At 32.8% G+C, this 15,029-nt stretch overlaps 1 protein-coding gene across 1 annotated transcript; it reads right to left on the bottom strand.

Annotated features, from left to right (window-relative positions):
• Positions 1-6,937, bottom strand: LOC139524883 (GEL complex subunit OPTI-like). Its single transcript, XM_071320021.1, has 4 exons — positions 6,769-6,937; positions 4,048-4,151; positions 3,166-3,295; positions 1-2,286 (listed from the first exon to the last, which is right to left on the bottom strand). The coding sequence occupies exons 1-4, from the start codon at positions 6,877-6,879 to the stop codon at positions 2,242-2,244; spliced, it is 390 nt and encodes a 129-aa protein (XP_071176122.1). The 5' UTR covers positions 6,880-6,937; the 3' UTR covers positions 1-2,241.
• Positions 6,938-15,029: the final 8,092 nt, after the last annotated feature.

The following is a 15,029-nucleotide window of genomic DNA, read 5'->3' as shown; positions in this document are numbered from 1 at the left end:
TAAACTAACATTTTTATTATCAACATGCATATTTTACAACAATGTTGTAGCGACTTTTCAGTATTTGTAATGTAAAAAATGCTACTTACAATATAAAAGTTACAAGTCAGTCAATTTATATGTTATTGTTTTAAAATAAAATGTTTTACAGATGAAAAGAAAATAAGATTAAAAGAGAAAAAATGAAATTAGTATGTAGAGCTTGCCTTTGGAAAGTCAATATATGAATAAGATGAGATTTCGAGTATATGTGTACTTAATGCCAGTACTCATACTAAAAAGTCTATATTGCACCAATAAAATTCTCACACTTATATTCTGTGTAGTTAAATCACACAACTTAACACGTATGCTTTTCTAAAAATCTGCATAAATATTTTATTTTCCCTAGCAATGCAAAATGAAATATATGACATGTTTATCAAGTTTGCATTTGTATTTTCTCTCTCTATATTTATCTATTCTTCTGTTCAAGAGAAAAATCCCAATCAAAGGGCAACAACTGCAATAACAATTTTGGTAGTTATGGTTTTACCAGCAGATCTGTCTTGTTCTGAGTATTTTGCTCATGTTAGAATTTCCACATTCATTATTGTTGTATAAAAAATTGTCAACTATTACAATGTAAGGACCATGCAGAACTCATGTAAAGATTCATTTAAAGATAATTGTCAACTATTACAATCTTAGGTCCAGAACTCATGTAAAGATTCATTTAAAGGTTTTATTCAAAGATAGTAATAAAGAATGGTTGCTATTTTACAGCTGTCTATCTATATCTATTTCAGTTTTCAGCACAAAAAAAAACATAAAATGCTTATATTGGTGAAAATCTTCATTTATAAGAAATATCCTTTATATTAACATTATGTCATATGTCAAAGTTCTCCCATATATTTGTTCATAAATAAAAACACTGAAATAAAAAAAAAGACCAACCCATATATGAGGTTCTATCAACATCTTTAAAGAGATTTCTAACGTTTACTAGACCTTTTAATAAACATTTTGTTTAATACAATCAACATAAAATGACCCTGATTAAGTACATGTTTATATTATGAGTGTAGTGACAATAAATAATATATATGTCAAATTCTAAGTTAACCAGATGCTCCGCAGGGCACAGCTTGATACAACCACAGAGGTCGAACCCTGAACAGTTGGGGCAAGTATCGACACAACATTCAAGCTTGATACAGCTCTGAATTTGGATTGTGATTGAATAGTTGACACAAAAAAGGTTTCTGACACAGAATGAATGTGGTCTATGAACTTAGAAAATTTTAATTGGACATTTACCTATTATGGTCCAATGTCCAAATCTAAATACATGGTTAGATTCAACATATCAAAGAACCCAAAGAATTCAATTTTTGATGAAATCAAAAACAGTTCAATTTTGGACCCTTTAGAACTCAATGTGGACCAATTTCATAAAATAATCCCATATATTCAATTTTTGTTGAAATCAAACAAAGTTTACTTTTGGACCCTTTGGACCTTAATGAAGACCAATTTGAAAATGAGACCAAAAATTAAGAATCTAAATACACAGTACGATTCGGCATATCAAAAAAGAAAAACCCAACAGTTTCATTTTTTAAGAAATCAAACAAAGTTTAATTTTGGACCCTTTTGGCCCCTAATTCCTAAACTGTTTGGACCAAAACTCTCAAAATCATTCCCAACCTTCCTTTAATGGTCATAAACATTGTGTTTAAATTTCAAAGATTTCTATTTACTTATACTAAAGTTATTGTGTGAAAACCAAGAAAAATGCTTATTTGTGCCCCTTATTCTTATAACTGTTGGGACCACAACCCCAAAAATCAATCCCAACCTTCTTTTAGTGGTTATAAACCTTGTGTCAAAATTTTATTGATTTCAATTCACTTATACTAAAGTTGTTATACAGAAATCATCCGTGTTCTAACGACGTGATACCAATATATGACCAAAAAACTTGTGTGCCTTTGTAAATAATTCCAACATAAGATCCTAAAAGGGTGAACTTCTTAATTTGGTATCTTGAAAAAAAAATTTTTTTATACTATACATGACTTTGTCTTACACAGAATTGTTTTGGCTTACATTTGCACCTTTGTAAATTATCATATAAATAATTATTGCTGACAATATATACATTTTTCAACAATATCAAATTCTGTATTTTTTTGTCACTGATGATAATGATTTGGTAGACGACAATAATGGTCTGTTCGTTAAAATCAGCATGTGTTATAAATCTGTGTGTAGAGCTGAATATAATAAGATCCATGCTACCTGTAAACAAAATAAGAGAAATAATTATAACATAAAAAGGTTTTGCATATGCAAGAGAGTGTCCCATAACTGTAGAGCTGTTGAGTGAGTTAAGGATGTTTGCTCCTCTATTTTTTGAATGTTGCGAGATTTTCGGAATCCTTTGGTTTTATCCATGTAATGTATTACCATTAAAAAAATTTGCCCACTAACCCCTTCTTTTCATTTCATAAATTTTATTACGTAAAAGTTCAAAAAGCCATATTTTAATATCTTATAAAATCCTTGTTTTTTTCATAGTTTTTTTAAGCAAAAAAGGTGTCAATGTTAAATGTTTGAAAAATCTAGAGAGAATTATTTCCTGCCATATTTTCTATGGCTTATATCTCTAGAACAAGCACATGGACCTTCCATTTTTTTCTGCTGTTATTGTTTCTTTATCTATATACTCTCAATTCATAACAGTATTTTAAAAAGCGTGTTATTTTTAAACGGGGTAGCGAACATCATTAACACTTGTATGGGACAAGCATTGGATTAAAGTTTAAATTCGTTAAGCAAACTTTATTTTGAGAAAAAGTAGTTTTTTCTTTGGAGTGAAAAATTGAATTCTTAATAAGATCTAAAGCTCCTGTATCTGTGGCAGATTAGTGGCTTTGAATCAATTACTACATGGTTCACTTAGTACTGAAGGCAGTCAAGTGAAGCAGGGACCACTGTGGGTGTTGTAATTTGTTATTTTTTTATTTCATCTGGTGACAAAATGCGACTGCTGGCGTAGTAGTTTCCAGTATGAAAAATTTCATTTCTTGATTGTATCTTTAAAAGGCATGTATGATAAAGCAAGGATAAAATCTGGATTTACCTTCTACTAAAAGACCTCCTTCTAATAATACTTACTACAAAAGTTGAAAATGATGTCATTAATCCTTCTTTTAATATCTCTGATGGCCCGCCATACTCTTCATCATCTATCTTCTGGAAACTGTTATAGTAAAAGTACACAATTCCAACATTTACTGCCAAAAATCTGAAATAGGAAAACCCAATTATTTCAATACTCATAAATGGCAAACAGTATGATTTATATACACATGATGCAGTTTATGGTTAGATTAAGGGCCATTCTAACTAAATTAATATCTAGAGTTATTTCCCATTTCAAAAACAGTCCTTTTTATTCAAATGCAAACAGTATTCCAGCAGACCATTTGTTTTATTTTTCACTGTGATCAGTTAACAATTATTTCAAGTCTTATCTACATGTCAGAGATATAACTCTATAGGGTTATTACAGAAACAAAACTTGTGTGTGTAATTACAGATACTTTCATGAGTGGTCTACTCTTTATTCCTTAAATTTTGTAAATCTGAAATAACATATGTTTGTTATTTGTAATATTATTTCATCTATAGTGGGCTCTAGGGAACTTTTAAGACTTTGTGTGCAAAAACTAAATGCATAGCCTTGATAACTAAATTTTTAATCAAATTAATATATTTTTGATTAACCATGGTAAACAATACAATAAATGTAATATTTTGGTCCTTCAAAGCAAAACTGTTACTGTCTTTATCCTGTAATTAATTTTATTTTCCTTTGAAGGACGAAAAATAATTACATTTATTGCATTGTTACTGTCTTTAAAATATCTGCTATATTTGTACATGGCTTGGAACAGGAGTACCTTTTTATCAGCCTCAAACAAATACAGCTGATATTTAAAGACTCTTTTAAACTGTTATTGTTTATATATCTTTGATTATACTCGTTATACTTACAGAACTAGACCAATAATTCCTTTCAGAGGTATCAGCCCCCATACAATTCCTAGAATTAATCCTAAAATCTGTCTCATCCAGTATATAACATCTAAAAATTCATCCTGTAATCATAATTATATATATAATATAATGGCTATGTATGGAATTGTAGTATGGAATTGTTTGAGTGAAATAAAATTAATAACCCTATCATCTCTAGAAGTCACTCCAGTAAAGATGTAGAAAGGAAGCAGGACAAATCGCCCCACACCTAATTGTTCAACTTTTTCACCAAATCACCCACTTGTGAAGAGGGACCAACCCCATTACTACTGCCATCTCTCCCCACTTAATGAAAAAAGGTAAAATCCAAATGAATATATAATTTTCATGTCTGCCAACTTGCCCCACTTAAATGAAAACTAAATCACACAGAATACAAAAATACTAAAATTTATTTAATTATTATTATTGTAATTATATCATGTATATGATGTTTCACTTTCTGAAAATATAATTGTAGGTATACATGTATATATATATATAATTATTTATTATCATGTAATTTTCGTAATATTGGAGAATAACTTTATTCTTGTAAGCTTAGTTATTTGCATAACAATTGAAAAGAAACCTGTTAATTGTAATATAATTCGATAATCATTTCAGCATCCCTATATGCATTGTACTAGGTTTATCATTATATTAATATTTCTTTTTTTAGGAGAATAAGATGGTCTTCTACTCAGATGTATTCATATATTACATCTAATTGTGCTGTTAAGTATTATTGAGTAGATTTCTACAGATACCATCACACCAGGCAGACAAAAAATTCAACGGCATTACTTTTTTTTCAATTTCTGAATTTACAGTACCATAGGTACTTTTAAAATTTTAAGTGGGGCAGGAACATACATATATATATAACAGGATTGCATCTTTTTCCACAAGTGGGGCGAATTGGCAGACTTATTCAGGGTTGGCAAAAACCTGGGTTTTATGAGTATTGCCCGGCCCAGTGGGAAATACTGGGAAAACCCATGTTTTACTGGGATTGAACGGGTAATACCAGTACTGGGTAATATAAAATACTGGTCTGAATTTTATAGAGGATTTAGTGATCTTACACAAATGTTATACGTTTAAGACACTTCTAACATATTTTGTTTGTCTACAATGGTCAAACTATAAATATAAAGCAAAAAAGAACCATTTTTTTCAAATAAATATAACTCCTATTATGAATTAACAATTACATCTAAGAAAAATTACATTTAAATAATGTATATCATGTATATGTACTGTCACTGATTAATCCGTCATTATTCAGATTAGAACACAGATTTGTTTATGTAACAATAATCACCCTTTCAATTCTATAAATGTTAATACATTCATATTGCTAAATAAACACGACCCCTTAGGGTGTTTATTTAGCAATATGAATGTATAACAATTAAAATTAACTATTCACTTAAACACTGCAATAAAATGAATTTTGTTTCAAAGTTTGGTTTATTGAAACAATGTTTGGTTATTACTGTAACATGGTATCCTTAAATTTGCAAATCTTGTATTCTGTCTACATAAAGAATTAATTGAGACGAGAATGAAACTGAATTTTTCATTCTTCTAGAATGACTGTCAACATGGTCAATGGTTATCTGTATAAAAAGTATATATTTAGCTGTAATACTATGAAACTTCACCAAGTCTTCAATATTTTGTGTAAAAATAAGTTTAAAAAATCATATTGCCCAGTACATGTAATGCCCAGTATTACCCATTTCAGGGAGTATTGCCAAGCCCAGAAAAACCTGGTTTTTCCCACCTGGGAATTCTCGGGCAGGTAATACTTTGCCAACCCTGGACTTATTTCAGCTGTATTGTATCACTTTTCATACATGGGGCAAGTCATCAAACCTATTTTCAATGTGATTTTACACTTTTTCAAAAGTTGGTGAGGTGGCATGGTAAACAAGAGTGGGGCAATTTTTTGGAAAGTGTGGAGAGTTGATGAGAAAGTGGGGCAATTTGTCATGGATTCCTTTGAACGACAGTGAGACGAGTAGCTGAGGACTTATCGACCACAATGTGGAGGCAAGACTCAAAAATAGACAAGGTATGATTCTCACTCCTTCAATTACAAGTTGTCAACGTAAAAACGACTCTACAATATTCAGAGGAAGGCTTTTCCAGTTTTTAATTGTTCATGGAAAAAATCATTGCTGGTGTATTCTGAAGGATGGAATTAGGTATAAAAGTGAATGCCATGATGCGAGTTTCGGGAGTCTGTTTTTGTGAATGCCGTAATTTTAATTTAAGCTTTACGTTTGCACAGCAGTTCCTCCGATGTGGATGTCAACTGCAGATCTATCTATATAAACTCATCATAGATACCAGGACTAAATTTAGTATATACGCCAGACGCGTGTTTCGTCTACAAAGGACTCATCAGTGACGCTCGTATCCAAAAAAGTTAAAAAGGCAAAATACATGTACATGTAAAGTACGTCGAAGTTGAAGAGCATTGAGGACCAAAATTCCTATAGTATACTATTTCTACTTCTACCACTAAGTGACCACTGTCATTTGGTTGACTGTCCTGTCACTGTTATACTATAGATGTAGATGCGATGATAAGATAATTTTATCATTTAAATTGCGATTTTATAAAACAATCACTTGGAACCAGTTTCTGTCCAAAATAGACGTTTGAAAAGGGTTTCTTATTACTTTATCGTCCCATTCTGCTTCTGCACTTAATGCTTTGTTCAGTGAAGCTTTGATTAGCGATCCGTTCTGTGACTTTTCGCCAGTTTTAACAATTTTTGTTGCAGCTTTCATCTTCGACGTTGCATGTGGAAAAATCAAAGCGTTTGAGTGACTTCGGTGAATTCTGAATCAGACAACTGATTATTATTTCTCGAGTTCTGGTTACGGATTCAACTCTGTATAATTTCCGCATTCTTGCCTGAAAGACCCAAATTGGATATTTTTCACAAATTATCTACACGATGATTTTAGAAAAAAATGCTAATTTCACCAAGTTTAAAATAATTTTAAACTTAATATGCAATGGAAATGACAGTAAATGCACAGTTTGTGCAGACTAGTAATAATTCTTAAAATCAATTTAGGTCATAAACTAATCATGATCAATCATGTTGTCACGGAATATAAGTTCCATCTTAATATAGGTTCCAAATGGAAGAAATATCATGGAATATTATTTCCACTGGAACCAATATTACAGTAATTGTTCCTCACGGAATAAAGGTTATGGAATATTTGTTCCATTTGGAACAGGTATTATGGCATTGTTTATAACAAAGTTACCAGTGGAACTTTTGTTAGGCGGAACAAATATACGTTGACAAAGTGACCCATAATATGCTTTTAAACAAATTGCTTTACTATTAAGCTTGCCATGCTTATACACTCTGCTTACTGTAAACACCTGCCAAAACCTTTTAGTATCATCCCTTGGCCCGGTGAATTCTGCATTAAAGTGATTTTTTTAAAACTTGTGTGCACTAGTCATGCACGAGGAGGTTAAGACGGTATCTAAAATTCCACTTACTAACATGTCCAAGTGCATTTGTCCTTTGTCTCTTTTCCATTTTAGTGACTTGTTATTTATTCCTTCAACTTGTTTTTTCTGGATAAGAGACAAGGTGGACCTCTGTTAGCAAACTATTTCAATTCTCAATTTAATATGGTGAATTAATAAATTATTAAATTATTTTTGCTGGCACTCTGGCATGACAGGAAAATCAAAGATATGAAACTTTGAAAGAACTAAAATAACTTATAAACAATAACAATAACAATTGTTTTATGTTGTGATATCTAATATAATTATATATATTCAATGATATTATCTCATCCTCTTCATGTTAATTAAAATGTAAATTTTATCTTTATTATATGTTTATGTGTTAAGAATGAAAATGTATTGTGTATTGTTGTCATTATGTCCCGTCAGGGGCCCTTATTTGGAAAATAGAGAACTTTGAACTTTGAACTTATAGAATTTACTATGAGCACAATTAAGTCTGTTCTTTGTTCCTTTGGTATTTCAACCAAAGATGAAGAACTGGATCTTCCATCACTGTACTGGATACCTAAACTACATAAGTGTCCTTACAAACAACGGTATATTACTGGGTCTTCCAAGTGCTCCACGAAACCTCTTTCTAAATTATTAACATCTATTTTATCAGCAATCAAAGACGGGCTTCAAAGTTATTGTGAAACTGCCTATTCTAGAGGTGGCGTGAATCAGATGTGGATACTTAAAAATTCCAAAGATCTTTTAGCGTACATACAATCTAACTCTCTTTCATCTTGTAACAGTATTAAAACATTTGACTTTTCTACTCTTTACACAAGTATTCCACATTCCAAACTAAAAGACAAATTGAAAGAGTTGGTATTACTTTGCTTCATAAAAAAGAATGGCCAACGTAGATACAAGTATCTTGTCTTAGGGAGGGATAAATCATACTTTGTAAAGAATCACTCTGATTCAAACAAAAAATTCTCTGAAACCGATATTATCAAGATGCTTGATTTCTTGATTGACAACATATTTGTAACGTTCGGAGGACGTGTTTTTCAACAGACTGTCGGCATCCCAATGGGAACAAACTGTGCCCCTCTACTTGCCGACTTGTTTCTTTATTATTATGAGGCTGACTTCATGCAGGAACTTTTTAGGAAGAAAGATAAGAAGTTAGCAATATCCTTTAACTCTACTTTCCGCTATATAGATGACATTCTTTCACTAAACAATTCAAAATTTGGTGACTATGTGGAACGCATCTATCCCATCGAATTGGAGATAAAGGATACCACAGATACAGTTAAGTCGGCTTCATATCTTGACTTACATCTAGAAATTGACAATGAGGGTCGGTTGAAAACAAAACTTTACGACAAAAGAGATGATTTCAGCTTTCCAATTGTGAACTTTCCATTTCTAAGTAGCAACATTCCAGCAGCACCTGCATACGGGGTATATATCTCCCAATTGATACGATATTCCCGTGCTTGCATTTCCTATCATGATTTCTTGATAGAGGGTTACTGCTCACAAGGAAGCTATTAAACCAAGAGTTCCAAATGGTGAAGTTGAAATCATCCCTTCGTAAATTTTACGGACGCCATCACGAGTTGGTTGACCGTTATGGAATAACCGTTTCACAAATGATATCGGATATGTTCCTTACGTCGTAACTACAATCCCCTTCCCTTTCATGAATGTGACCTACTGAATTAGACTATATACCGGATTTGTAATCACATAAGCAACACGACGGGTGCCACATGTGGAGCAGGATCTGCTTACCCTTCCGGAGCACCTGAGATCACCCCTAGATTTTGGTGGGGTTCGTGTTGTTTATTCTTTAGTTTTCTATGTTGTGTCATGTGTACTATTGTTTTTCTGTTTGTCTTTTTTATTTTTAGCCATGGCGTTGTCAGTTTGTTTTAGATTTATGAGTTTGACTGTCCCTTTGGTATTTTTCGTCCCTCTTTTAAGGGTTTCTTACCCTTTCAAGAATCCGGAGGTTGTGAATGCTTTATCCTTTTTGTATGACAAATATGTCGTTGTTCCAGCAGATAAAGCCTCCAATAATATTGTCTTTATATATGTAAAAGCCTTCATTTGCAGTCTCACAAAAGAGTTTGGAATAAACAGCACAACTGGTGATCCTACATACACATTAACATCATTTACAAAGGATGAAATTTTACAAAATCACAAATCTGTCCTTCTTTCTTTTGGTATCAACATCAAAGAAAACGAAGAAAATTTATCATCGGCGTCATTATATACTGGATACCAATTGTAAAACTTCACAAAACTCCGTATAAAGAACGATACACTGGTGGATCATCAAATTGTTTGACTAACCATCTTTCTAAAGTACTGACTACAATATTCTTTCTACAGTAAAAGATGGCCTTCAAAAATATTGTAATGATATATACTCTACACAAGTGGTGTAAATCAGATGTGGATTCTCAAAATTCTAAAGATCTACTACTAAATCTTAGATCACAATCTAAATATACTGAAGATGATATTATCAAATTAAAATGCTGGACAATATATTTGTCGAGTTTGGAGGATTAAATCTAATATTTCAACAGGTAGTCGGTATTCCCATGGGTTCTAATTGTGCACCCCTACTGGCCGATTTGTTTTAGTACTCGTATGAAGCAGAATTCACACAGAACCTTCTAAAATACAAAGAGAATAAGCACAATGCGTAATTCTTTCTGTTTTTTTTTACTTTCTGATATACTAATGATGTCCTTTCACTGAATAACACATACTTCAGCAAAAACTTAAATTTCATATATCTTAGTGAACTTGAAATTAAGGATACTTCTGTTGTCTGCTTTATGGTCGGGTTGTTGTCTCTTTGACACATTCCCTATTTCCATTCTCAAATTTTACTGACACTAGAAGGAATGCTTCATACCTTGATCGCCTATAAGGCATGTTTATCCAACATTCATGTATTTAGTTATGGAGTTGTTACGGCCAGAAATTACCTTTTAATTGTAGCCAACAAAAGACACAAATCAATTATAAAATTTAACAATATTTATTATACAAAAGTTTACAAGAAGTATTACACAATATTACTGTCAACTTAACTGTCAAAATATGAGTCCAATCTTTTATCTGTTTTGTTTGCGCCGACCTGGAGTTTTTACAATATAATTCAAATTATTGATTTTACTCTCTATCGAAAAGGACCACAATACTTAGCCTGTAACGGATGTCCAGGGACTGGCAAAAATACAAGTACCCTATCACCAGGCTCAAAAACTCTGTCCCTGGCATCTTTATCATACCATATTTTCATCTTGTTCTGTACATTTTTAAAGTTTTTCTGAGCAATTTGACAAGCAGTATACAATTTTTCTTTAAATCTAGATACATAGTCTAAAAGATTCAAGTCAGTATGTTCAGTAAGCCACTTTTCCTTAATCAATTTTAACGGTCCCCTTATAGTATGGCCAAATACCAACTCAAAGGGACTAAATCCAAGGGATTTATGAAAAGCCTCTCGGACTGCAAAAAGTAGAAAGTGAACTCCATCATCCCAGTCTCTGTCAAATTGAAGACAAAAAGTTCCAATGTTTGATGAAAACGTTCTATGGCACCTTGAGATTCTGGATGGTATGCACTTGATCTATACTGAGCAATCCCTAACTGGTACACGACTTGCTGAAATAAACCTGACATGAAATTTGATCCCTGGTCGGACTGTATAGACTTAGGAAGTCCTACTAATGTGAAAAATTTGATAAGTGCTTTGACAATAGTAGGTGTCTTGATATTTTTTAGCGGAATAGCCTCAGGAAAGCGAGTGGATGTACACATGATTGTCAATAAATACGCATTTCCAGTTTTGGTCTTTGGTAAAGGTCCAACGCAGTCAATTAGAACTCTGCTGAAAGGTTCGTCAAAGGCTGGAATAGGCAGAAGTGGTGCTGGTGGTATTTTCTGGTTAGGCTTACCAACAACCTGGCATATATGACAGGATTTGCAGTATTCTGCAACATCATTTCTAAGTCTTGGCCAGTAGAAATGTTGCAAGATCTTAAGGCAAGTCTTTCTTATACCTAAGTGTCCAGCCAAGGGGGTGTCATGTGCAAGACCAATAATTTCTTGCCTATAAACTTTAGGCACCACCACTTGGTATACCACTATCCATTCCTCTTCTGGGGTAGCATCAGGAGGCCTCCACTTTCTCATTAAAATGCCGTCCTGATGGAAATAGCATTCAGCCACTTTGTCTGCTTCCTCCTGTGGTTGAGCCCTCTTGCGGAGCTAAAGAACCTCAGGGTCTTTATTTTGTTCTTCGAAAAGGTTCTTTCTGTTTAATGAATGGCTGTTTACGTCTGGCCATGGCATAATTACATTCTTGTTAACATTAGGTGGTCTTATTATGGCCTTTTCTGAGCTACCAGGACCTTCAATGTCGGCTAGGAAAGTGTCAGAAAGGTCCATGTCAATCAAACTGGTTTTCTTGCAAATCCTCATCTTGTTGCTTTCTAGCCATCGCCCTAGTGACAACACAAGCTGGATAGAATTCAGCATCATCTTCAGGTAATTTAACGTCCACCACCGGTTCACTGGTAACAATTGGTTCAGTAACCACTTTGTTCCTAGCTAGATCATTTCCTAGCAATAACGTAACACCCTCAACGGGGAGATTAGGACGAACACCCACAATAACTGGTCCAGTTATCAAATCTGACTTCAGATAAATACGATGGAGAGGAACATCTATACAACCTAACTCTACACCTTGTAACAAAACGGAGGCACCAACAGAAGTCTTCTCGGACAAAGGCAACACACCTTCTAACAATAAAGACTGAGAAGCTCCAGTGTCCTGTAAAATCTTAATAGGCTGAAGAGTGGTATCATCAACAATAGAAATAAACCCATCAGACATAAAGGGTTTATATTCCTCCATGTAATCACAAAAACTGGACTTAATAGCCTGACTCGCAGGACATTCCAACGTACTGGTAATATAAGGTGTCGTACAAGCACTGGACTTCGGCTTATTATCTCGTTCATTCTTCTTCTGGGGTCTAAAACAATCAGCCATCAGGTGACCATTTTTCTTACAATAAGCACAAATCAGCGACTTCTTCTCAAAGGCATCAAATTTTGGACTAGACATATTATAACTGGACTGACTCTTATTCTGTGCAACAGGCTTACTATCAGTACGCTCAGTGCTTTGATTTTTGTAATTTCCACTTGAAGTATTAACATTTTGACCCTTGAAACTTCTTTTATGTGAAAGGGTATAATCATCTGAAATTACAGCTGCATCATGTATTGTCCCAACAGTTTTGTCGTCTAAATGTGTTTTTAAGTCTAAATGAACACATTGTTTGAACTCTTCTAATAACATCAATTGTCTTAGGTTATCAAAATTGTTATCTGTTTTCTTTGAGGTAAGCCATTTATCAAATAAATCTTCTTTTTCCCGAGCAAATTCCACATAGGTTTGCGAATCAAACTTTTTATAAGATCTAAATGTCTGTATATATGCTTCTGGTACTAGCTCATAAGCTTTCAAAAAATATAAAACAACACGTTTAATAATTTATTGCGTCCAAAGCGCTTTTCTGGATTTACCTTCATCAGGAACGCTTAAAGCCAAACATTTGAAATCCGAAGATGTATAAGTACCAAAAATCGTTGAAGAGCTATATGTTAAAATTACCTAAAATAAATAGCCAAATTCATCTTAAGCTTTCAAAACTTCCTGTTTCACCGTGTCATAATCGGAACTTTTTTCTGATGGAAGTGCGGAGTATATTTCATCGGCCTTACCTTCAAAAACACTTTGTAGCATTGCAGTCCAATATGGCTTTGGCCAATTCAAATTTTGAGCAATTTTCTCAAACTGTGGAAAATTATTATCGACTGTTTTTTTCACAAAATCTGGGAACCAAACGTATATTTTTTGCTGCATCAAAATATTCTGATTTTGACTGGACTTTAGTGTTGCTTTCTACTTTGACCATTTCAAGTTTTAGTTTCTCCATCTCTAGTCTTTCCCTCATTTCAAGTTCTGCCTGTTTTAACTTTAATTCATCTTCTTTTTCTTTTATTTTCTCCATTTCCAACCTTTCCTTCATTTCCAGTTCTGCCTGCTAAAATTTAAGTTCATCTTGTTTTAATTTAAGTTCATCTTCTTTTCTTATCTCCAGTTCTTTTAATTTGAGTTCATGTTCTAATTCAAGCTGTTTTAATTTAAAGGCGTCAATATTTTCGACCTTAAGTTCAAGAGCCTCTTCACCTAAAATTTATGAGTCAACTACTTTGTCTATTACCAAATTTTTTTATAATTTGTTTTCTCATAGATACTTTAAAATCTAATTTCAGATGTTTAGCAAGCAACACTAATTCCTCTTTCTTTAAATTATCAAACCCTCCAGGTCTGGCGTTTCCAAAAATTTACCGGCATCAAATGCCATTTTGTAGAATTTTGTTGGCTAGTTCTTATAAAAATACTGAACTGAAATTTTGAATAAGATATTTTCAGGATCCCGGACGAGCCCCCAATTTCTGTTACGGCCAGAAATTACCTTTAAATTGTAGCCAACAAAAGACACAAATCAATTATAAAATTGAACAATATTTATTATACAAAAGTTTACAAGAAGTATTACACAATATTACTGTCAACTTAACTGTCAAAATATGAGTCCAATCTTTTATCTTTATCTGTATCCGGATATCTTTCGGAATCCAATCTGAATATTACGTTCACTACTACGGTCACAATCCAGTATGATGTTGTTTGTAGAATAAAAGTGTCAATCCAAATGCTATGAATATTAGTGTCTATCGATGTCTAAGTCCAAGTGTAAGTCTGAGAGTTTAACTTTAGTGTCTGTATATATATAGTTGTCACGGAAAATTCTAGAACACTCTCGAATGGAACGTCCTAGAAAGTTACAACGGAAGTTTCTAGTAAAATGTAGAAGTTTATATAACGCATATTTTATTAGGATCATTCTGGAATCATTATGTAAGTCAAATAGAAAGTTCCAATCATTCCATAAGTATCTTTGATTGTTCCAGTGATTTCTAAACTGCACAGTTATAAGATTATTTTGTAAACAACTATCAGGCCATACAACACAAATTAGGCCAATATAAATAAATACAATAATTACAATATCATAACAGAGTTGTTTTTCTAATTCTGATCGGATATTGTTAATTTTTTTATCGTTTGTAGTTGTAATTGTAGTTGTAATTCTCATTTTTTCTATGCTTATGTAAAAGTAAAGATAATTAATCACGCAATTCATTTATTTAAGGAATGACTGTAATATTTTTTCTGTCTATGAAGAAATAACATAAAAAAATTGGTGCACACTGAATAACGCGCGTAGCGGGTTATTTAACAGTGTGCACCACATTTTTTTTTATGTTA

Source organism: Mytilus edulis, chromosome 5 (genome assembly GCF_963676685.1).
Source record: "Mytilus edulis chromosome 5, xbMytEdul2.2, whole genome shotgun sequence".
NCBI classification, from domain to species: Eukaryota; Metazoa; Mollusca; class Bivalvia; order Mytilida; family Mytilidae; genus Mytilus; species Mytilus edulis.
This window is presented reverse-complemented; position numbering and strand designations above follow the sequence as displayed.